At 34.5% G+C, this 26,408-nt stretch overlaps 1 protein-coding gene across 2 annotated transcripts in view; it reads left to right on the top strand.

Annotated features, from left to right (window-relative positions):
* Grid2 (glutamate ionotropic receptor delta type subunit 2) overlaps nt 1-26,408 on the top strand; it is a 951,510-nt gene that overhangs the window by 162,078 nt on the left and 763,024 nt on the right. For both annotated transcript variants that reach the window (XM_090356798.1, XM_090356797.1), the window contains exon 2: nt 6,041-6,196. In XM_090356798.1, the coding sequence (XP_090212924.1) occupies nt 6,041-6,196 (156 nt within the window). The remainder of the gene's footprint in view (nt 1-6,040; nt 6,197-26,408) is intronic.

Raw genomic sequence — 26,408 nt, 5'->3', positions numbered from 1 at the left:
TTAGAAAATAATAGTTGGATAGCTCTTCTGTTTAGCTCTTTTTGTGCTCATTCATATATACACACAAAGAGTGGAATGGGAAGAACACAGGATACATCTATTTTTAAAAAAATTTTTGTAAAAAACCTCCATATTGATTTCCACAGTGGTTGTCCTAGTTTACATTCAAAACAACAGTGTTTATGACGGTTGATGTTTTTCTATCTCTTTGGCAGTACTTGTTATACATTTACTCATTTGTCATTCTGACTAAGATTTAATCTTAGTATAATTTTGAAAAACATGAAATTGATGACTAAAGAGAAAGAATTGTTCTTGTATATGTTGGCCATTTACATTTCTTCTGACGGTTCTCTGTTCCATTTGTTAGCTCATTTGTTCTTTTCTTGATTGTTGTTCTAGTTTCTTGCCCATTATGAATATTTATCTGTTGAGTAGCTGCTGAAAATTTTCTCCCATATTTTGTGTTGTCTTTTGGGTCTCGTAATTATTCCTTTGGTTGGGCAGTCACTTTTATTTAGTTACTATGTTCAATTATTGCCCTTACTTTCTAAGCACCTTGGGTCCTATTCAGTGAATAATTACCTAGTCCTATATGTGTCACAATATTCCTAGTTCTCCTTAGTAACTGATTCTTCTCAGAACTTTCACTTAGATTTGTAAGCCATTTGGAGTTGATTTTCTTACAAGATGGTAGACAGGCTCTAATTTAATTTGGCTGCATGCTGATAATCAATTTTGTCTGCATCATTTGTTGAAGAGATGGTCTTTTCTCCTGTGTATTTTTGAAATCCTTTGATTTTGCTTTGCGGATGGTATCACTAGCTGGTTTTCTTCTAGTATTAATGTTAGAACTTTGTACTCCATCCTTGATTTAGATAATATCAAGTAAAGTTCTTCACTTGTTTATAAATGCACTCATGAAGTAAATGATGAAAAAAATCACAGACAGATGCAAAGATAATGGAACCACAGAGATCGCAACTTACATCAGAAAGTTAACATCTTCCTACCTGAGATATATCATATGAAGCATTTACTTTTGAAACAAAATCATAATTTCCAGAAGTACTAAAGTACTTAATTTCAGCATCTAACCTAAACAAATTGAAATTGATAAAATGATGCTCTTCATTTAGAAACAGAATAAGTTCTATCCAGATGCCTAAAACCAGACATATATGTAAAAGCCTAAATAACATTATTGGTGTGACTCATCTCAGAAAGAATAATATCCTTCTTATAATACACATATTTCTTTGACATGGGATTTTACCACTGTGCTATATGCCATTTCCATACTTTAAAAAAAATTGAAGACGAGGTGGTATTAAACAGATAGACTGAATTGTTACGGGATATGAAGTGTTAAATCTTTTCCATTTCTATAAATATCTACAGCTCTTAAAAAAAATTGAAGACGAGGTGGTATTAAACAGATAGACTGAATTGTTACGGGATATGAAGTGTTAAATCTTTTCCATTTCTATAAATATCTACAGCTCTTCTCCCTGAACAGATTTTTCAAGTGCTACCTTATTACCTTTCTAATGTGTGATTGTGAAAGATTTTAATATCGGTATTGTATTTATCAGTTACTTTAGCAGATCAGGTGTTTTTGCATACCCTGATGTGGACCTTTGTATTAATGGCATGGGCATTGTTTCTATGGATCTAGAATAGATCTATAATACAGGAAAAGAGACTGCAACATAATACCAGATTTTGGCTTCCCTCCCAGTTTCAATAGGAAAAGAGAGACAAGAGTATAGTTTTAAAAATTACCCCTTTACTAAAACAAGAAAAATGGTTGAAGTTGAACTTGAACAAAATTCTTATTAGATGTACTGGACTTTAAGGTTCTTACTCACCAATCCAATAGAATAACGGCATAAGTTCTTCTGAAAAGTTCTCTGTCCATGTGAATTTCAGTGTTACTGGAAAGTAGGCCTGAGGAAAAAGGCCCTGGATAGGAATGAAATTCCCTTTGTGATTTCCCTGCTTGTCTATTAAGTTGACAGCATACGCACACAAAAAGAAACTACATAGAGGATGTTACTAATTTTATGAATGAGTTAGTTCTTCTGGAGTCATAATAATGACTCTGCTAAATTCACATCCATATGCATTTGTTACTTAGAGCTAGTGCTCTACCACTTGAACCAGGGATTTCTTGCAGTAATTTCCTGGTTAATTAGATAGACTTTTTTATATTTTTCTACCCAGGCTTCTTTTATTACAGATTGAGCCAAGCAAAGGTACCCTGTCCTAATGTCTTTAAATATCTCAAGTACCTTTAATTATTTCTGTTAAAACATTATTTGATTTGGTTAAAATAAAATAGATGTACTACATCTCTTCAGGACCCATTTATCTTTGAACTATACAATCGTTTATCAATTCCCATGAGTATATCACATTATGGCTTTTATGCATCATATTCTGCCACAATTATGCATTAAAATGATAGGCATCTAAGAACATTATAATTTCACACCTTTTTCTTAAGTTTGATATTTTTTTCACATGTTTCTGATTTGCCAGTCAGAGATGGGAATTTAAGAAATGGTGCCATATGTACTACAAATTCAAGGAATTAGTGGACTTCCTAAGTTATAAGATGAGAAAACAAACACAAGAGCATACATTTGAAAACAGATCAATCTAGACACCTACATGGGTTGTTCTAAGGATAAGAAACATTCCTTTTTCACTGAAAGTAACACAACATCAACCTTAAGTAATGAAAATAGCTAGATAAAAAAACCCAATAACTCTCCAAGAGTATTATTTTTTGTGTTACAGAGTGGTCATTATTCCTTCTGGTTTGACCATAGGGAAGCATATGTAGAGGATAATCTGTGGATGTATGTTCATATATGTTCATGATTGCATGTGTGTACAGAAGCCTTATTTCATTTTGATAAGTCCAATTTGTTTCTCAGTTCAAGATTATAAGTTCATTTAGTGCAACACAACACTAATGACAATACCTGGGGAGCAAAGGGGGACTGTGACATCACATAAGGTAGATAGTTATGAGATGTTACATTGGACAAATCATGGATAAAGCCAGCCTAGACTGCTGAATATTGGATGACATTAGTGATACATATGTAGTAATGCATTGAGATATTGCTGTGAGTTGAAAGTGTGTGGATTTCAGGATCTCATGTCATAAGGTTGTTCATGTGGAACACCCCAAGTTCTTCTGCATTTTGTGTGGAATGTTGCATTCCCTCCTCTGGAACAGAGCCAAATTGAAGATGAGATAGCATAGCTGAAGAAAAAGAATAAATAACTAGAATTTAAAATGTTGGCTAAGGTTTCCTGTTCTTCAGTTTTGGTGTTTGCTGTAAGATAAAATGTTTCCCCTGACTATATTTTACTCTTTGCAGAAAGACAAACATCTTTGAGCTATTTTTTCCTGGTATATCTTAATTCAGCACTGAATTGATTAATTTGCTATCATTTCTGCAGGGTTCTGCTACTTATTTATGAAGCCAGATTTAATGTTTAAGGCAATATTAAGTGCTCTGTCAGGTAATAGGAAAAGACTCTCATTAAAAATAGATCCCTGATCTTCAGAAGTCAGTAACATTAGCTGCTATAAAATAAGGTTGATTAGAAACTGCTGTTTGGAAAAGTCTCATTTAAAATCAATGACAAGTTGAAGCATCTCTGTATAAACACACTTTCCTTCTGTGTGGAAAGACTTTTGGTTATCTCATCTAAAATGAATTGTTTACTTCAATGCTACTTATAGAAAATTTATATCATGCCTCCTAGCAAGGTGATAAACTTGTATATCTGCATCTGGAATTATTGAATTTTAATGTAATCATTAATCTATATTTGTACAAAAATTATCCCATATTTAAATGAGTCTGCAAGAAAATGGCTTCAATCAGCAAGATAAATTTCCCATTGTCAAAACGGCTGTACAAAATCCTCATCTCAAAAGTATATATAGTTCTATCTGCTGCAGCAAGACAAGTCAAAAATTGAAGTATTCTTTTTAATCCATGTTGTTACATAAGTACAAAAAAAGCCTTCCTATCCTTCCTAATATGTAATAAGATATATATATAAGTATTCTATTATTCTGTTGAAATTAGTAACTCTTTCTTTGTGGTACTCAGCCATGCACAGGTATTCAAAACATACAAGAAACAGAAGGCAATGTTAAAGTTTACTTGCTTACGTATGAATACCATGAAAATATATATGAGTTACAATAAGAAAGTAATGTCCATAACTATGAATTTTAGAGTTTGACAGTAACCAACAATACTGCTCTACTGTAGTAGAACTGGACATGACCTCTTGTTTGTTAAATTGTTAAAAGTGCTCATTGCACTTTATGCATCCAATAATATATATTTGATATTCTCTTGTGCCTTTGACTCGAAAGTTGGGGGTAGAATATATTAAACAAGGATAACTATTGCATGAAAGGTCTGCATTTATGCACATATGCATGTGTATGTGCTAAAACATATATGTGGTACATGTATATACATATACATGACAGATATTGAAAATGAAGACTCATTGTGAGTGTATCACCAGAAGTCACCAGTCCCTAGTGTCTGACTCAGAGCAGTGTTTGACTCAGAGCAACGACTCAGACTGCTCTATTATTGTGGTGTATTTTTTGCATTGAACTGTAATCTCTATAACTCTCTGTGACTACTAGTATAATATAGGTAGCAAGAGTTCTATCACATAATATTTTTTGAGAATTAAATGACACCCTCTATGACAAAAATTATTGGAAAATGTCAAGGAACATTTGAGAGTATTTATTATTTACTCATATTAAGTTCTATGACTGTACCTAAGCAGATGATTTCAAGAGACAAGTAAATTAATACACTCATCACTTAATATATTTGTAGATATCCCTATACCAAACACATTCTTTATTACTGATTTTTCCACATATATGTACATATATATAATTCATTGTAGGTTTAATATTACTGAACATTAGGTATTTGTATTGATTCATCCTATCAACTGCTAGTTCGTCCCATTTATCATATGTCTCACAATTCTTCCCAACAGACACAGACACACACTCACACAATGTCCTTCTAACTATGTTGTGTTCACTGTTTCTGGGTCTGTTTTCTTACATTCCACATGTATGTGAAGTCACAGACTATTTTTCTTCTGTGTCTAGCTGACTTCATTTGATGTGACATCCTTTAAGCAAACCAATGTTCTCACATCGGGAATTCTAGCTAAAAGAGAAAAAGACACCAGCATTTACTGATAACTTACCTCTAGGTATTATTATCTGAGTTCTGCAGACTCCTATATATCAAGATATTATTTTGATACTGTCTTACAGAGGGTGAAAGTGAAGCTTAGAATTTGACTACTTTCTCAAGGTTCTATGTGTCACAAGTGCCCAAATCAGGATTTGGCATCAAGCACTTGGTTCTTGAAGGTGATGTGTGTAGTTAAAGTCCATAGATGCAGAAAATATCAGAACAAATGTTTTGCCATGCTTACTGTCATCATTTTTGTATGGGCCTGAAAAGTGCCACAGCTACTTCCAGCACTCGCATTAGTTCTTCCACTCAAAATTTTGAATATGTCTAAATTTTCCATGTAAAACCATCAACTACTCTAAAAGAAATGAAAATATTGCTCATTAAAATATAAAAGAAAGAAAAAGAAGGTAATAAGAAGCCAGTAGGAGTCAGATCATAAGAGAAATCTGACTTCTTTAAATTCTGTAATGAACCCTCAGATATGTTCCTAATTTTATGTCCTGTCACTCAGGGTGGGGGGGTGGAGAAGATTTTCAACTGAATTTGTAAGATGCTGAAAGATTTCCAATGTATCTCTACCCTATATTCAAAGTCCTTTTGAACTCATTACCTTGTCCAATGCTGTTTATCGTCTCCTCTTGGAAGATATGTCTGTTATTTTAAAATTTTTTAAAAAAAACAATGCAGATCCCTTTCCCACAGGCATTGTAGAATGTGTATGTGATTGTTTAATGCCAACACTCACTTGTTTCTAGGAGCAATTTTTGACGAATCTGCTAAAAAGGATGATGAAGTGTTTCGCACAGCGGTTGGTGACCTCAATCAGAACGAGGAAATCTTACAGACAGAAAAAATCACATTTTCAGTGACATTTGTTGATGGCAACAACCCTTTCCAGGCAGTTCAAGAAGGTAAGGACCATCTCAGTAGTCTCCTGTTTTCTTTGCTTATTTGCTCTGGATGTTGTTCAATTTCAATGACAGGGAAATCAGATGCATCAGAAGGAAATCACAGGTGGGTGGCACTGTTTATATGTTGCTGCTAATTGGGTGTTTCTTTCCTGAGAGTCTTCTTCTCTTCCTTCTCTTTTTTTTTTTAACAATACATGAAGTGGAAAGTCATGGTTTTAATTGAAACAGGGTAAAAAGAAAATTGGACAGAGATATTTACAATGAAAACCTTTAGGACATGACTTCAAGACGAATGAAGCATTCCTTTAATATATGATTTTTTTCTCTCCGAGTTTTTACAATGGACATCTCAGGGCTAATGGCCACCTTGAGTGTTGTTACAGGCTGCAATGACATTTCAGGTGTGCTCATGACAAATGGATGGCCAGAAGGAATATCTTTCAGCATTACATACAAATCAGAGATCTTGTACTGGGATTCTAACATTCTGACCTAGACTATAAATTTATTTGCTATTTTTTTTAGCACTGTACAAGTTTCAAAGTTATTGAACTATTTTCTTCTACAATATTTACTTGAGTGAATTAAAAGTTTTAATTGATACAAGGTAATACAAATTATTTGTACTCTACTGTGTAATTGTACTCTCATGAAATGTTTGCCTATTAATGATCTCCTATTTCTGAAGATTTGACATTTGGAATTTCATAGTTGATGCTACTCATCTAAATGAATGTCTAGCTCCTTCTATAAAGCATTGAGTGTGGCTGCTTGGCAGGTTTTGAATTTGGGTGTTCTCAGATTTGTTCATTTTCCTGATGTCATTAAGTGGTTAGACTTTCAGAAGATGTGTCAGTCATGAGGACGGTAACTTTATGGATGAGGTTTGTGTCCTTACAAAAGAGGCTCCATCCCTTTGACCATACAGGGATCACACAAAGAACTCTGTCTATAGATCAGAAAATAAAAGAATCCTCACTATACAAGGAATCCAGTGGGTCTTGATCTTGGCTTTCTCCACCTTCAAAACAGTGAACATTTTGATTTTGTTTGTAAATCACTCTGGATAAGGCATTCTGTTACACCAATTCAGCTGCTGACCATAATACATTTAGACTAAATGCAAAGAATCCCAAATTTACTTCTACCCATGAAGAATTTGCGCTATTAAAATGTTAAGTAGCATTTGGCAGAAGAAGATTAAGACAAATATCATATCAGATGTAGTAATATTGGCAGGAAAGGCAAACATGGAAGGACAAAGGAAAAGAAGCCTAACTGTCTAAAAAAGGTTTCCTTTTCATTTATTATTCTATCTCTTTGATATGCACATTACATTCACTGGAATTTCTTTTTGATCTATAGATCTGATTGCTGTTGAAATTTACGTTTGCTTCTGTTAGAGTATGGGAATGGTGAATGGTATGATGGAGGTGTTTTTAACTGGATGGAGAAATGATGAATAATGAATCAACAGAATTGTTTTGCAAAAAAAGTGACTTTACAACAAAATAATATAGATCATAGTGATATGGCTTGTAAATTTAGAAACTATTAGTGTAAAACTCACATTAAAATAAACTTGCAAATATTTATATTTTAAATTATCCTAAGAATTTGAGGCTTCATATCATGACTATATATTTGTATGGAAACACTTAAAAGCTATCAAAACTTAAAATTCACAGTAACTTGCAAAAGAATACATTAGAATTTGAGAAATAAATGATGATTATTTTGTGTGTGCTCATCCTGAGGCTTCAACTTATTCTAGTCCTAGGCACTGTTCCTAAATCTTTGCTGAAGGCTAGTGTTCTATCTCTTTGGGACACAGCTCTACTTCCAGCTTTTGGTAATTAAGTGGAGATAAGAGTGTCAGACTTTCTTGCCCAGGCTGGCTTGAACTATGATTCTCATCTCTCAGTCTCCTGAGAAGCTAGGATTTTAGGTGTAAGAAAACATGGTAATTTTTAAACAAACCAATTAGAAATCACATGTTATGTCTTCTTTAAATTCTTTGGATCTTTTTTTTAATCTATAGGTTTAATGACCAGAATAACAACAGGAAAAACTTGAGGACCAACTTATTTTTGTTAACTATCTTCTGAGGAAGTATGTGTCAATTGCAGTTAAAAATATCATTTTTTAAATTTATCTTGCCTGGAAAAAGAAGTAGCAGATTAAGAAATGATAGCAATAGATAGAAAGGTATTCAGAATAAATATGCCCTTCTAGCCTTTCTTAGACTAAGTTTGAAAAGTGAAGACAGATTTTAAAAATACTGCACTGAGACCTTTCTACATATTGTATTGTATAACCACTTCACTGCTGGTTAACTTCATGAAACAAAAAGTGTCTCTCAAAAAGAATAAAAAGGACTTAAAGAAATTGTGATGTTGGTATCAAATTGTGACAGGAAACATTTCCAAGCTAAAGACCACTAAGTATTTGTAAAGCAGGAGAAAAGCTTGATAGTTTGATAGACTGGCTGTGATTCTAACAAGATGTTCTAGACCAGTTATTCTGATAAACCTGGAATTAGTTCCAAGAAGCTTTAGAGATTATATATTTTCCCTGTTCTGTACTAGAAAGACAAGTTCATTGTAGTAATGAAAATAGTTGTTTCAAGAGCTCTTGTCAATTTGCAAAATAGAGGGCAACATGTTCGGCTTAAAGGAGAACAAAAATAACTCAAAGGCTCTACTCTCTGAAATGTTATTAGGAAGTAATTAAAGAGAAAATGCATCAACTCCTCACTGCAATGCTATTACATCTGTAATCTAAAAATTAGCTTTCATTTTCATATCAAGCAGAGGAAAATTTTAATGATGTAATACTGATTATTGTCCTACTATCATTTCTGGATAACTTACAATAATTCATAATTTTAGCTTATCTATCCTCTATCTAGTTTTAAATTCTTGTACTTAAAAAAACAGAATTATCATGCATTTAGATATTTGAATAATGAATTTTATTGGATCACTCAAAATATGTATTCATTTAATGTAGTAATCTGAAATTTCAGATAAATTTTCTTGTCAGAATTTCTGCTAATTAGTCCTGTTGACAAGTTTTAGCTTATATAAGTGTACTTTTTCTCTCTGTTTTCTTTGTTTCTTACTAAAAGAGAGAGGGTCATAACAATAAACAGCCTATTTAATTCACAGAGTTGGTATTATTAAAATCGTCTTTGGTAGCTTTGGTCACAGTGCATTTCAGTCAATTATTACTCTCCTAAAAGTGAGTTTCTAGGATCAAATATCTCTCTTGTAAAGCACTGCTAGTAGTCCATTCTCTATTGATCAAGTGGTTATTGACTGTATTTTTAGTGTGAGTCTATAATAGACCTTTAAAAAATGAACAGTTGAAAGATATTTATTTATGTAACATGATAAACTGGCTGCCTTCCTAAAGTTACTCATTATATATTTCAGTTCATTTGTAGATAATTCTTTAATATTCTTCTATGCCACTGTTTATAATATTTAACAAAAAATAAAAGTTTAGAATATTCACTAAGAAAATAAAAGTTTTCATCATTTAACTGAGCAAGATTTTTGGAGACATTTTCTTTTTGACAGTTATTTTGATAGTTGAGAGTTGGCTTCTTCTATCAGATGATAAAAATAGCCTACTAGAGAAAAAAATCACAGGGACTACTTTTGAAAACCTGTCAGTTGAGGTTTATATGTAACAATCTAACCTAATTGGAATATTTTCAGTATATAGATGAACCAATTGAGACTTGGAGATAATGAATAATTCTTGTATGTTCTTTTGTGGTTATTAGGCAAGTATATGTAGAGCAGAATATGTATGCTATTCAAAACCTTCACACTATTCTTGCTACATCTACTATCTAACTGTAGACACATACACACACACACACACACACACACACACACAGAAATAATATATTCTAGTCTTCAATACATAGATATATACTTAGACATATATAATACATATCACACATAACAGTGCATTCTAGGAATTCCATAATTACTGTGGGGAAGTTAAAAGGTAGCAGATTGATATGTATTTGATATCTGTTAATTGTATGCAGAATTTATAATTTTAGGGACATTCTAATCAGGATGATATACCCAGTTATTTTGTATAAATCACTCATTTTTTCAACGTTGGACTTCCTCAATTGTTAAAAAGCAAGAATTCAAGACATATGTGATATATTTTTAAAAATTCTTTTCATCTCTTCAGTTATACGACACTTTAGAATACACATAGAGGTTTTAAACCTTATCAAAATGTTCATTATTTAACTAATCCATAGGGGAGTATTCACGATTTTGAAAATACTCGTAGCTTTCCTATGATTGACTTTGAAATAAATAGTTTAAATACATGGCACCTGTGCTATGTTTTGCTACTCCATCCATGTATTCACTGCAACAAATAATTTATTGTTGTCACCAAAACTCAGAAAAGATTGTGATGATTCTTTAATGGTCCTGGACCAGAGAGCTCTTGTTAGATTTCCCTTCTATTCATCTTGTGTAGTTTGATTCTCTGTGAATCTAAGAATTGTACAGATCATGGATATAAAATTGCCTGGTATGAAAGACTGAGATGAATCTGTCAAAATGGAAGCAAATATGTTGTCACCTCATGGCTAAGACAAACAAGCTTTGGTCATGAAAGACAAGGCTGTGAGAAAACCAAGTCAGGATAATTAAGGCACGTGCTTGCAAAAAGTCACTTCGGAAGGTAAATGCAGAAATAATTCATTCTTGTTCTTATATTCTTGTCAGGAAGACATGAGACATTATGCAATGGTCATAAACGGTAAGATTTATCTAAAATATTTTGAAATAAATGCTCACATAAGAAAAGGTACCTAAAAATGTGAATCATTGGTAGACAAGGGAAAACGTAGTTATCACTATTTTTCTTATGAAAGAAAATGTAAAGTTAACAGAACACTTCTTTTAAATCTGGTGTTAACCTATATAAACCATATAGTTAACAATCAATAATGTCAGGATAATAAAAGACATCCAATGCTTTGAAGTAATTTGGATGCAAAGAGGATGTACACATAAAAGAATGATTTATGTGTCTCACTATTTGATCTTTTTTTCTTATGTTTGGTCTTCCCCCTCTGCTTGATCTGGGCACTATTTTTGGTAACAAAATCCTACTAATTCCAAACACCTGTGGTTGCTACAATTCTTCTACCATAAAGCTGCAGGGTTCTATCTTTCCCTGGACTGATTTTGACAACTTCACTTCCAGCTACTTTTCTGAAATTTCCTAGGTATACACTAAACTTCAGTACTAGGTGGATTAGATATTTAAAAGAAAACCCTAAAGATTGTGTACATATTCTTCTCATTCATTTATCTATCCAGTTCTTCATTCCTCTTTCCCTTCTTGAGATTCAAAGATGCTTTCATTGCTCTTTTCCTCCCTGACATTCAAAGCCACTTTTGCTTTGAATCACACGGTTTAGTCTCAAGACACAGCACAGCAAGCTCTTGCTCATCTCCATATATGAAGTATGGAGAGACTCAATAATGTAGTTAACCACCTGGAGAGGAGGAGGGATCCTTCATGTCTGATCTCCTGTTGCATGGTCCATTATTATAAAGGGATTAGGAAATTTTAGTTCAGCCATTACCCCTAGTATTTCTGTCCAAGGCCACTGTCCCTTTTTCTCCCTACCAGCCACAGTACATCCACTGGCTCATATGGCCTGAAATCCACATGTACTTCACTATGTACTCCGCAATCCTCTTCATCAGTGTAGCACTAATGTGTAAATAAATGTATGACTGTAAGAGTTGACATCCTTACATATTACATTAAATATTTCATTTAACCCTGCCATTGGAGAATTGCCCATCAAGGGAATTAAAATAATAGGTATATGAAATCTAATTTGGAGAGTACTCAGTCAAATCCATCCAACTATGGATTAAATGCCTTATGCTGTTTCAAGATTAGACTAGCTATGATAGAAGATAATAAAGAACACACAGTAGGCTATGGAAAGTATCAAAGTATTCTTGAGTTAAAATATGTAGTTTCAAATATAAAAAAGATACACTGTGGCCTTCAATATATAATTTAGATTTAAAATGTGTTAGTAGTCCATGGAACAACATGATCTACGTTTTGAAAATTTTCTATTCAAAACAGAAATAGTCAACTGTCATATTTAAATAAATATTGATGCAGAAACAAGTTGATAGTTCAATATTCCTACTTGCTTTTTTTGCTGTGATTTTAATGTTATCCTTTTTTTTCATTCAATATCATATTGCTAAAGTAACAGGTCACCAGTACCACGAACAGGTTGAAATTCAGATATGTATAGTTCATTATACCTTAATTTTATACCATTTTTCCTTTAAAATCCCTTACCTCACTTTCCACAATTATGCTCTTTTGTATAAGTTCAATCATAACCTATACATGTTAGCACTATATATATATATATATATATACTGCTCTGGGTCTTGATTTATGAAGAAAAGTCACTAGCAGCTTTCTATGCAAGCTGCATTTAAGGGCAATAAAAATTTATTCTTTTTCCAGCTTTTGTCCATATATTTTTATTGTAATTAATAGAAGGGTTGCATTATATTCACCAGATAGAAGGTGCATTACTTCACAAACATTGATACCCTTTCTCATGTCATGGTCCATATTTCCCTCCCCCCCGGGGACCTCATCTTGATTTCCCCCTTTTTCTATCCAATTTCAAATAACCAATTAAGCATATGTAAGATATATCAGATAAAAAGGTGAAATATTGTAAGAATATGAGATAACCAAGGGACAGCAAAAGAGATGAGAGATAACATAGTACATTAAGGACAACAATCACTCATTATATGGCTTTTGTTTCTATATCCTGAAGGTCCTTACATTTAGTGTTGTACTATTTGTCCTAATGTCTCTAGATTTTGTTCTATGGTAAATCTCTGCTAGGAGAAAAAATTTATTCTTTAGTTGTTATTGAAGTGTTGTTCAAAACAATAGCATCCATTCTTCTCTTTTAATCTGTACATAGAGAATGTATGATTATAGTAAGATATCTCCATTCTTTATTGTTCTTTTTGGTGCTGACTTGGTGAAAAGATTCACCTATATGTCTTAACATAATTATGAATATGAAGTTTATTAGCTGAAAGTCTCCATTTACAGTTGAGTACCAATGGCTCATGCCTGTAATCATATTTACTTAGGAGGCTAAAACCTGGGCAGGAAAGTACCTTCAATAAGCTACCAAAAAGAAAGTGAAACAGTGAATCTGTGGTGCAAATGGTAGAGAACTAGCAATGAGCAAAAAGCTCAGGGACACTGCCCAACCTTGAACCTGTGTCTACTAGTACACAAACAATAATAATAACAATAATAACAATAGCTCCACTTACCTATACTGTGCAGTTGCAATGAATGTCTATTGAGTAGTCATAAAATACTACACATTCATGGGGACAGGAGCATGGCCTAGTGGTAGAATGCCTCACCATCCCCAGGTTTGAGTCCCTGGTACCACATATACAGGAATAGCCAGAAGTGGTGCTGTGTGGCTCAGGTGGTAGATTGCTAACTTTTAAAAGCCCAAGGACAATGTCCAGGCCCTGAGTTCAAGCCTTCTGACTGTCAAAAAAAGGCTACATTTATGTTGACAAACCAAGGGTGACTTTATGATTTCAAAATACTATCAGTATTATTGATAGCTAAGTTTCTCCTGATGTAGTTTGCCTGCTAAAGTACAGAGCATAACTTGGCTTTTTGTATTTTTGTTGAATATTTAGTTTCACATGTATTTTCTCCAGGTATTCTTTTTTTATATATTTTTATTGTAATTAATAGAAGGGTTACATTATATTCATCAGATAGAAAGTGCATTACTTCACAAATATTGATACCCTTTCTCCTGTCCTGTTTCCCATTTCCCTCTCCCCTCCCCCCTCACGACTTGATTTCCCCTCTTCCCTCTCCTATTTCAAACAACTAATTAAGTATATATAAAATATATCAGATAACAACGTGAAATATTGTAACAATATGTGATAACCAAGGGACAGTAAAAGAGATGAGAGAGAACATAGTACATCAAGGACAACAATCACTCATTATATGGCCTGGTATTCTTCGAATTTTATAGAGAGCACACAATGGGTAGCTTTCTGTGCACATGTAATAATTTGTCGAATTGTCTTGGAACTCTCAAGAGAATTATGACCAGAATACTCACTATTAAAAACAGAATATATGATGCCAAAGTAATGCAGAAAAAGTTACATATTCTGTGAGAAAGAGAAAATGAATCAGCAAGTACTTTTTGAGTACCCATAAGAGTTTATCCTTAATCTAATATCTCTGCATGTGGCAGTGCTTCCCATTGGCTGCCATGTAGTCTTTTCTGATTATCTTGTTCAACATTCTGTTATCTTAGCTGGGCTCTGAACTTATGTGCATCTCTTTGTTAGTGTTCTGATACTGTGTCCTTTTAATGCTTGATTCACCCATGTTTTAATCCTTGACTCTCCTAGAGTCAATAAGAATGTGAGGTGTCTAACTGGCTTAGCACAGAAAGCTTTGATGTCATTCATCTATCTATGAGTCTTGACCATACCTTGTGACTCATCATTTGTAAAATACAGATGTTTTCACTCAACAGGGTTACTGTGATTATGTGATTATTGTGTAATGATTATGTGTGGTTATAATTATGGTAGGCTTTCTAATCAGAAATCATTTTAATAATAGCGGAGTAGATAATGACTTAATACTATTGTACCCATGCACTGGTAAATTTCCATTCCCCTTTTCTCTTCCCTTTCAAAAATCCTCTGCATTTTCCTGATGGTCTCCATGGATACCTCTGACTCTAACCTTATAATCTACCTAGTTACATTCATAATTTTGCCCAGCTGGATCTTTCCTCATCAAGATTATGAATGTTTTCATTGTGGAAAATTTACAGAGTAAAGTGTTTCTGCCTTTCCACCAGCTCCTCCTGCCCTTTCCAGGCTGGTTCTGCTAGTTAGCACAGGAAGATGAGAATCATATTTCTAGTGTAATTCATTTGGAAAATAACAGTGATGTTGCAACATGCGTACTTTGTGTTAGGAGGATTTAAAATACCTTGTTACCATTTCTGGGAAGTACAGAAAGCCCATGGAGACCAAATTAAAGCTTTCTGATGATTTGTGTTGGCTGAATACAATCAAGGAAGTAAATAAGGCACTGAGTCATAACTAAATGGGATTCAGTTGTAGAGAAACATAACGTTGTAGAAGAGTAATATCTATGAAGGTCAAACATGGAAATGATTTCAAGGAAAGCTTTATGATTTGAGAGATGTATCAACTCTGCTGTTTGAGTTTATTTCTGACACGATGGTTTAAAAGGTTATCGCTCTGAGCTTTGCACATTATCATTCTTCCTATCCATGGGCAAATTTTAATTCTAAAATCTTGATCCTTGGTTTTATTTGAATTAGCAATGCTATTCTTTTTCAATAACAAGTGATATTATGTAATACTTTTTCTTATGAATTTTCAGTTCATTTCACAACATGTTTGCTCCTTTCGTTCTTGGTAATGATACAGTGGTAAGACTGGCTATACTCACTCATTTTCTTACATTGCAGTTTCTAATATACAATACTTATAAGTGTCTATTATGTATGAAAAATATAATCGAAAGTGGAAGGTGCTTGCAGGAAAGCTGTTATGCAAATTGAAGTACAAAACCACCCTAATGCACAGAATATGTTAATAGTTTTACTTTGAATTCCAAACATTTTGTACTTACATAATAGCTGTGTGAGTCCACTTTCTGTCATCATGCAGAATGCTTCCAAAAAAATTAAATAAAAATAATTTTAAGAGGAAAGCTTTATTTTATATACCAGTATCTGTAGTTGCTCTTCATGTTCATGTGGGCTAGTTGCTCGAGGGTCTGACATGAAGTAATATATCATGGTGGAAAAAAATGTTGAAAGAAAGCAGCTCACCTCTTGGTAGCAAAGAGAAAGGAAGAGACATAGAAAAAGATGCACCATTCTCAAGCAAGCATCCGCTACCTCACTTCTTCCAAGGTGGCTCCAAATCCTAGGTTCCTATCACTTCCTAATATTGACATGGAATTTCAAATCCATCAGTGAGTTATTTAGTTGATGAGGTCAGAGCCTTCATGACTGAATTACCTTCCCAAATCAAAACATATAAATACTGCTCTGTAGGGATCAATTCCTTGAATATGTGACCTTTCATTGGAAGGTTTTTTTTCCCCCAAACTATAACCATGTTAAACAGAGTAATTCCAGGTGGTTATTTGTAGTCATTCATAATGATATAGCAAAGCAAGTTGTAGAGGGCCGATGAAAGAAAACAAGTAACAAAGGTTATTATTACTTTTTACACATCAATGAATAAAATCCTGCTTGCTCACAAATCCTGTTATTATACTTTGTAGCTATTTCTTCAATAAGCTTTACTGTTTGGAATTACTGGTTTCCCTTTTCTGGTTCAGTATTTAATTATCATATATATTATTTTAATATGCATATGTATTTATATTAAAAAAATTATATTTTGCATTCCTCATGCACATATGCTCTATGTTATATGTATGTATGTGCATTTATGATGCATATATATTACATATGGGAGGTACATGTATGTTTACGTGTGAGAGAGAATTTATGTGTATAATAAAGTCAGTTCAACATGAGCTTCTCTTTGGTCTTTGTAGTACTGATTCATAATTTTCAAGGTGCAATGTAAAGCCTTTATTTATTTTGTCTATCAAAATGGAAAAGGAATGGGCATGTGTTATAGAAATGTGTGTGTGTGTGTGGCTATATGTCATCAAAGAGTAATATATATGGTTATATGTTAAAGTAATCCTTAGGTTACTCAGATTTCATGTAAATATGAAGTGGGTCATTAATCTACATTTTCTTCCTTAGGAAATTCTTAAATGTTAAGTAAAGGAAGAGGAGGCCTACTGCCAGAAAATTAAACACTACTAAAACTCAAAACTCAATCTCAGGGTTCCAGAGCCCTTGCTCAGCTTTCTTGTTCAGCTGGCAAATAATCACTTTAGCCATGTTTTCAGTCTCGAATTTTGTTGGTTAATTAGAGGCTCTAATTTGTAGTCGTTTCTGCTCAAGCCTTTGGCTCTTGAGTAGCTAGAACTTCATGTATCCACTGAAAAAAGTTATCTTAGAAGGTAAAATACTTTGTAAAATTTTTATTGCTGAATATATTCACTTTGCCTGGCCAAAATGAGAAGCTGTATCTTTCCAGGTTATTTTCACTGGGAAAAATACTTTAGAGATATAAGGATCTCTGTTCGAGGAATGATTATTTTATTGTTGTTTTATTTTATTATTGGGGTAATGCAGAGAGGGCTTACAGTTACATTATCATGTAGTGGTTTCATTACTTCTTGAAAATGGATACCCCTTCTCATTGTTCATGTCTCTCCCCTCATCCTCTCAAGGCCAATCATCTTGTTTTCCTCCTTCCCTTCCCTATTTCAAATAAACACATATTATTATTATATTGTTGTTGTAAAAGTGATGCCCATGGGGTTGCAGTTACATAAATAAGGTGATGAGTACATATTTTTAAACAGTTGCCCCCCACTTCATTTTCTCCTCTTTACCTCTCCTCTCCAAACTGTAACAGTAGTGTCTAGTGAGTATCAATGTTGCATTAGTTCCTCCTTTGTCCTAATGTTTCTGTGATTCCCTTTCCCTTCCATGGATCAGATAAACTTATATTCAAGAGAAAGGTTACAGAAACAAAAGCAGGGGGGAGAAAAGCTATAAGTGCTTACAGGACAAATGCAAACCTCTTGTTTCTAATTGCAGGAGTTCATTTTGAGTTATTTGGAATTCATTATATATGGTCCTATGCATTTTGCAATTGGACTATTGTGATCCCCTGTTAAGAATATCATAGGAGCCCGGCATGGTGGCTCACCCCTGTTATCCTAGCTACTCAGGAGGCTGAGATCTGAGGATGGAGGTTCAAAGCCAGCCCTGGCACTAAAGTCCTTGAGACTCTTATCTCCAATTAACCACTAGAAAACCCAGAAGTGGCACTGTGGCTCAAGGGGTAGGGTGGTAGTCTTGATCTGAAGAGCTCATGGACAGTGCCCAGGCCCAGAGTTCCAACCCTACAACTGACAAAATAAAAGAAAATATATCATTGTCATATTCTAGGTATTACAAATGAGGGAAACCATGCAACCTATTTTTCTTTGGTCCTGGCTTGCTTCGCTTAATATAATATTTTCCAGAAGTCTAAAACAACAGATGCTTTCAGGGATAGGCCAAAGGGATCATTTCTTTGGTATGTTAGCTTGTCCAACCAGTCTGGAAAGCAGTACGGGGATTCTTCAAAAGACGAATCATAGAACTCTCCTATGACCAGGATTGTCACTCCTCAAATGACTACAAACAAGGCCATACTAAATCTCAGCACAAGCATGTTCATTCCCAGCTTATCTTTTTAAGATCCTTGTTTTCAAGGGCCTTTATAAAAGTCTATCTCTACCATCAATTTTTTTAGTCTCTGGTTGTGATCTCTTATGCTTATGATTTGTTACCCAGATCATGTTAAGTCTTTCATGCCTCCTTCACAGATGCAGTAGGTTTTAATACTGGTCTTGAATCTGGGGATATATTGGCTTCTTTATTAGAGAATTTGATCAGATTTTAAAGTCACCTCTTTAAGTCTAATTTTAAATGTAGTATTGAAAACATTTGGACTTTTCCTGTACATATTTTTCTTCCAGGAATGGTGGATAAACAAACAGAACAAATTAAAGAATAAAGTTGACTCTATTATCTAAGTCTTTTAATACACAGTAATGCACGGAGATACTTTAATATTGAATTTTATGAGAGAAAACTCATTTTAAGGCTATTGTCTTTGCAATTTCTGGGCACCCTGACAAAGAACTTTATTTGAAAATCCCTATTATATAAGATCACATTAATGTATTTGTAAGTTTATGAGTTAAGTTTCCTTTGACCTGGGAGAAAGCTTAATTTAAGCCATCACATTTTTGAACTGAGCTATACTCTAAAAGGTAATTACTATTCTTATTAGTATTTCATAGATGAAGAAATTGAGGTCCAGCAAGGTTATGGAAATTTGTCACGCTTGGAGCCTTCCCAATTGGTACTAGACCAAAGAGTTCTGTTTTAGTCTGCCTGCTGGTTTCCTGGCATATGGAGAAGGAAGGAAGAGAACATCAAGGTGTTTGTTCGCCATTTTTTGTGCTTCAGACCAAGGAATGTTTGTTTATCTAAAAGCAGCTTGGTATACATTTTCTGCTTGGGAACTTTACTTCTTCTCATCTTTAACCTTTCCACCAAAGACTGATGACAACTACTAGCTCTAGATGCATGCTCTACATCTCATTTTTTCACACCTATACTGTATACCTTTCTTTTCAAAAACTAGAATTACAGGTGAGAGCAATGACTCCCACCTATAATCCTAGCTACTCAGGAGGCTGAGATCTGAGGATCAAGGTTCAAAATCCAGCTCGGCACAGAAGGACCTGAGATTCTTATCTCCAATTAACCTCTAGAAAATGGGAAATGGGGCTGGGCTCGGGGGTAGGGCATAGTCTGGAGCAGAAGAGCTCAGAGACAGCACCCATGCCCAGTTCAAGCCCCATGATCTACAAAAATATCCTTTCTCAAATTACACCATTATTATTATTTTTATTATTATTTAAGTCATTGTACAAGGGACTACCCTTTAATAAAGCACTTTATGAATAAAGTATATTCTGATCATTGTCAGCCATTTCAACATTCTCATCCATCTCACCTTTCCCAGTTTTCCTCACTCTTCTTAATTTTTGAGTATATGCATTGGATTCTTGTCTCTGTTTTCACCCCTTTCTTCTCTTTATTTATGTATCATTTTCCCCTTGATCCTATCCCAACCCTTTCAAGTACCTGCATCAGTGTACCTTGCTGAACTTTCATTTAGGCTTTCTAAGGTGCTACAGTATTTGAGATCTCCTTTAAATTTACTCTATTTCAGTTTGAATTGCCACTGATTCTTCTTGGGAGTTTAGCTGGGACCATTATTTAACTGGTACCAATAACATAAATAATATAGTCATTTACTTGATGACTTCTTCAACATAATCAGTAAGTACTCTCTCTTGGCATCTATTATATCGATTTCATGTATGACATGCATCATACCATCGAATGCCTCACACAAATCTTCCTGGCTGACTATGTGAAGGAGACATGCATGTTTGTAGGTACTTTAGCACTGCTGCAAAGATTGGCTTGACATTAAAAATGCTGAGTGGCAGGAGTTTGGCCTAGCGGTACAGTGCTTGCCTAGCATGCACGAAGACCCAGGTTTGATTCCTTGGTACCATGTACTTAGAAAAAGCCAGAAGTGGTGCTGAGGCTCAAGTGGTAGAGTTCTAGTCTTGAGAAAAATCCAAGGACAGTCCTCGGGCCCTGAGCTCAAGCCCAGGACTGGTTAAAAAAAATAAAAAAAAATAACAATAAAAAACAAAAAAGGAAAAAAAAATAAAAATGCTGAGTGGAAGAATCCTTGAGTAGCAGAAAGATTAGTTCTGATCAGGAACAGAGCTAATCTCCAATAGTGTCTCCAAGGCTTGTTTGACTACTGCATAGTGGTTCCTCAAGGGGACACAATTACTTTTACTCACGTTCATATGAAAGGCAGAATGAACCTTGTGAATATCAGTGCTCTGGGTATGTATTAAAATGATAAAATATTAAAATATCTCCTTTTAAAAAGCACTTCTGCATTGTTTAAGGAAGATGATGAATCATTTGTCCACAAACTCTTGACTTTTTAGTTAATTTTCCATTTCAAAATTGATTCAAGCATTTCCTTGTATTTCTCCTTTATACTGTTCCTTATAATGGTGCTTTGTTATGAAAACTAGCCTCCTTCCTAAGTCACAGAGGTGAAAAGAGAGATGTAAATTATTTGAGTGAAATCGTATACCCCATGATTTCTGTTACAGGTAGCTTTCTGACTCATTTAGAACACACTGATAGATGAGTAATATTAATTTACAAGAGAGCTGTTTGTATTTTATTTCTTTTATTTCCCAGGATCATGTTTTATCATTACTAATGAACAACAAATAGGCAAACACCAGGCAGTACAGCAGGAAATGTAGGAAAGAAGCCAGATACTGCTAGCTCATGCCTGTAATCTTAAGTACTTAGGAGACTGAAAGCTAAGGATCATGGTTCAAAGCTAGTCCAAGCAGCAAACAAAGTCTATTAGATACTTATTTTTCAATTAAGCAATATAAAGATGTATTTGGAGGCATTACTCAAGTGGTAGAGAGCAGGCTTGATCTATTATAGATCATTACTGTTTTGTTTTGCTATTGTAAAAAAAATGCAACAAGAAGTCGAGTTCAAGCTTCAGTCTGCAGACACACACACACACACACACACACACACACACACACACAGCATCACAGCATTACCACTGTTGTAAGGTGATTCTTTGGTTCACTCAACATTACTCCCATATCAATAAACAGAGAGTCAGAAGGAAAGAATTTAGGGGTCATGGAACTTAAAACTGTTTATGAAGATTGAATGGACATCAACAAAGAATGTGATTATAGATCGTAGGTACAAGGTCAGTGAAGGAGGAATGTACTTCGGGTTCAATGGGAAAAGAGATATCTTATAACTCATGATGCTGAGTATAGGCTGAAGGGAAAGAAGTAAAGGGAGAAAACTGGAAGCCATGCTTTCCTTCTCTGAAAGATGAAAGAAAGAAGCTGTCATAGTGAGAAGTACAATGTTGTGACCATAAATCACCAATATGTAAGATGATAGTAACCTGGATAGAGTATACTTCTTGCCAACTCTTTTTTTAAAGAATTTATTAACGTTGATTTTTACATCATATTTTAAATGACAGGTTTAATATACAAGTGGTCAAGGAGGGAATTTGTATTTACAATCACTGGGACTTAGTATTTAGAACTTAATCACAATTAGGCTAAGGGTTTGTACGTCATAGAAACATAATAATTTATGAAATAAAGCATTATGTCTATAGAGTCATAGGTTTTTATGTCTATATAGTTATGTTTATATTTCCATTACCATGTCCATAGCTTTGGGTATGCAGTTATTGAGTCCTCGCTCTTGTACTCTTTGGATTTAATAGCCACATATTAAGGATACCATGCGCCTTTTGATCCTTAGGTCTTGACTTGTCTCACTCAACAGGATTCGCTCTAGATTCATCCGCTTCCCTGCCGATGCCATTATTTTATCTTGTCTGTTGGCTATGTAGAATTCCATTGTATATATATATATATATATATATATATATATATCACATTTTCTGTATCCATTCATCTGCAGTAGGGCATCTGGATTGTTTCCATCGCCTGGCTATTGTGAATAGTGCAGAGATGAACATAGCTGAGCAGGTGTCCTTATCATATCCTGGGTTATGATGTTCAGGGTAGATGCCCAGAAGTGGTATGGCGGGATCATAGGGAAAGTCTATTTTCAGTTCTTTAAGAAACCTCCACACTGCTTTCCAGAGTGGCTGAACTAGTCTACATTCCCACCAGCAGTGTAGTAGGGTTCCTTTATCTCAAAACCCCATCAGCAGCTAACTCTTTTTTTTTTTGCCAGTCCTGGGCTTGAGCTCAGGGCCTGAGCACTGTCCTTGGATTTCCTCAAGGCTAGATCTCCACCACTTGAGCATCAACACCACTTCCAGCTTTTTTTCTATGTATAAGGTACCAAGGGCATGCTAGGCAAGCACTCTACCACTAGACTAAACTCCCAGCCCCCAACTCTTTTTTTTAATCATCATTTCTATCCTCTCCTACCATCAAAGTGGCCATTTCCCAAAATGTAGCATTATGGTGATTTCAACATGGACAAAAGCATGATTCAGCAAATAAAAAAATGATAACAGCATGAAAAGCATCAATCTTTTTTTCCATATATTTTTATTGTAATTGATAGAAGGTTACATTATATTCACCAGATGGAGGGTGCATTATTTCACATACATTGATATCCTTTCTCATGTCTTCGTCCCCATTTCCCTCCCGCCACCCCTGATCTTGTTTCCCCCGCCCAACCTGATTTCAAATAACCAAATAAGCATATATAAAATATATTAGATAACCAGGTGAAATACTGTAAAAATATGAGATAACCAAGGGACAGCAAAAGAGATGAGAGATAACAAAGTACAAGGACAACAATCACTCATTATATGGCTTTTGTTTCTATATCTTGGAGGTCATTTCATTTAGCATAATACTATATGGTCTATGTCCTTAGGTTTTGTTATATTGTAAATCTCTGCTAGGAGAGCCCAAGGTTTCTACTGATTATGACAAATGAGGGCAACCATTGAGCCTATGTTCCTTTGAGTTTGGCTTACTCCCTTAATATGATTTTTTCTAAGTCTTTTCATTTCCTTACAAATGGGGCAATGTCATTCTTTCTGACAGCAGCATAGAATTCCATTGTGTATAAATGCCACATCTTGTTGATCCACTCATCAACTGAGGGACATGAAGGTTGGTTCCATATCTTTGCTATGGTAAATGTGCTGCAATGAACATCATTGTGCTAGTGGATTTAGTATGTCCTTGTTTCTGGACGATTGGGTAAATGCCAAGTAGTGGAATTGCTGGGTCATAGGGGAGCTCTATGTTTAGTCTTATGAGACACTGCCATACTGCTTTCCATAGTGTTTGAACGAGTTTGCACTCCCACCAATGGTGTAGTAATAATCCCTCCTGGCCGCATCTCCTCCAGCATCTGTTGTTATTAGATTTCTTTATCATGGCCATTCTAAGTAGAGTGAGGTGGCATATTAGAGTTGTTTTGATTTGCATTTCTTTTATAGCCAGAGATGTTGCATTTCTTTTATAGCCAGAGATGTTGAACATTTCTTCATTTGTCTATAGACCATTCTTATTTCTTCTTCAGAGAAGACTCTTTTTAAGTCTTTGGCCCATCTATTAATGGGATGGTTATTTCTTTGCAGATTAGTTTTGGAGTGATTCCATTTTTTGAGCTGTTGATATATTTTAGATATGAGGCCTTTGTTCGTTGTATGGTTAGTGAAGATCTTCTCCCACTCTGTAGGCTTTCTAGTTAATTTGCTAGCTATGTCCTTTGTCATATACAATGCAATACCCATCAATATCCCAATGCCATTCTTTAAAGAAATGGAAGAGGCAATCCAAAATTTCATATGGAATAATAGAAGTCCGTATAGCAAAAACAATTCTTAGCAGAAAGAACAGAGCAGGAGGATTTTCAATACCGAACTTTAGCTTAGTATTGGCACAAGAACAGGCCTGAAGACCAATGGAATAGAAATGAGGATCCAGATATTAACCCACAGACCTATGGCCACCTAATCTTTGATAAGGGAGCAAAAAAAAATAGAATGGAAGAAAGACAGCCTCTTTAACAAGCGTGCTGGCAGAACTACAGACAACTAAAATTGGATCCTTCTTTGTCAGTCTGCACCAGCATTAACTCCAAAAGGATTAAAGACCTTGAGGTAAACGCAAATACACTGAAATCTTTGCAAGAAAGAATAGGAGATACACAAGGTCTTCTTGACACAGGTCGAAACTTTCCTAAGTACCAAGAAACACAACAAATCAGAGAAAGTCTGAATAAGTGGGACTGCATTAAACTGCAGAGCTTCTGTTTGGCAAAGGCCTCAATCTTTATAAGGTAAAGTCTTAGTGTTATTTTTGTGGAGAATGTGTCCATAGTAATGAAAAGGATTTGGGTTCCAAAGATTCTACTTCAAAGGCACAATGTATTCACTCTGTTTTAAGAGCAAGTGATAGTTTCAATATAATTATTCTACATCTTCAGTGGAATAATTGTTTTCCAAACTAAAGGAAGAGATAAGGGCCCAAGCTTCATAAGGTAAAAAATGTTATGCATAGGCATTAAATGATATTCTCTAAGGATTTTTAACTACATGTTTGGCATTTTGTGCTCTAACCCAGACTGGCACAGTACTGAGTTGTGACATAGAAACACAAATTATTTCCTGAATTGTACAGAAGGAGATAAAGACTAATGTTATATCTACTATGCTTCATTCATGTCCTTAGCTTATGATTATTTTTCATTAAGTGAGATAATTCGTATTTTAATATAAAATATTTTAAATTATTTTGTATTTTCAACATGTATGAATGTTTTATTGTGACCTATGTTGTATATATATATGTATATATATATATATATACCCAATAATTGTATGTCAGGGTCTAAGAAATAGGGACTAGCCAGGCAAGATAGCTATAATCCTAGCTACCAGGAGGCTGAGATGTGAGGATCACAGTTCGTAGCCAGCCTGGGTGCTAAAGAACGTGAGACTTTTATCTCCAATTAACCACTAGAATATGGGAAGCGGGGCTGTGGCTCAAGGGGCAGAGTGGTAGCCTTGAGCTGAAGTCCTCGGGGCTAGCACCCAGGCTCAGACTTCAAGCCCCATGTAACACAAAAAAAAGAAAGTAAGAGGGACTAAATTGTGTGTGTGTGTGTGTGTGTGTGTGTGTGTGTGTGTGTCTCTGTGTGTGTGTGTGTTTGGTAAAAGTGATTTCTCAAATGCTTTCGCTAGTTTATATTTCTACCAACACTGTATGACGATTTCTTTATCCCCATATCTTTACTGGAACATGTTTTTTTTTTATTAGTGTGTTTATATTTGCTCTTATTTTATGGCTAAAACTATTGAGTACTTCTTCATGGATCTACAAACCATTTGTCCAAGTAATGTCTCTCTAGTCCATTCATCCATTTATTGAAGGGAGTATTTGTTCATTTGCTCTTTAACTTGTTCATTTGGAGAAGACTCTCCCTCATTCTATGAGCTAGCACTTGTTTCTGGTCATTAATTTTGCAGTTGTTGCAGTCTCATTTGTTTAAGGTTACTATTATTTATTGTGAAATTTGGGTCCTATCTAATTCCAAATTTCCAAATCTTACATTAAAATTTTTTTACAAGTGAGATTACAATGGGTAGGTTATGCGGGGAGAGAAAGTACTGGCTATCTCAATTGGAAAAAAAATACTCCCATTTGGTATGTGGAAGAAGATACATAGAAAAAGTAATTATAATGTTGAAAGATATACCCATGATGATCAGAAAAA

This window comes from Megascapheus bottae, chromosome 23 (assembly GCF_031878675.1).
Source record: "Megascapheus bottae isolate mThoBot1 chromosome 23, mThoBot2.hap1, whole genome shotgun sequence".
Classification (NCBI taxonomy): domain Eukaryota; kingdom Metazoa; phylum Chordata; class Mammalia; order Rodentia; family Geomyidae; genus Megascapheus; species Megascapheus bottae.
Note: the sequence above shows the minus strand (reverse complement) of the source record. Positions and strands in the feature narration are given on the sequence as shown.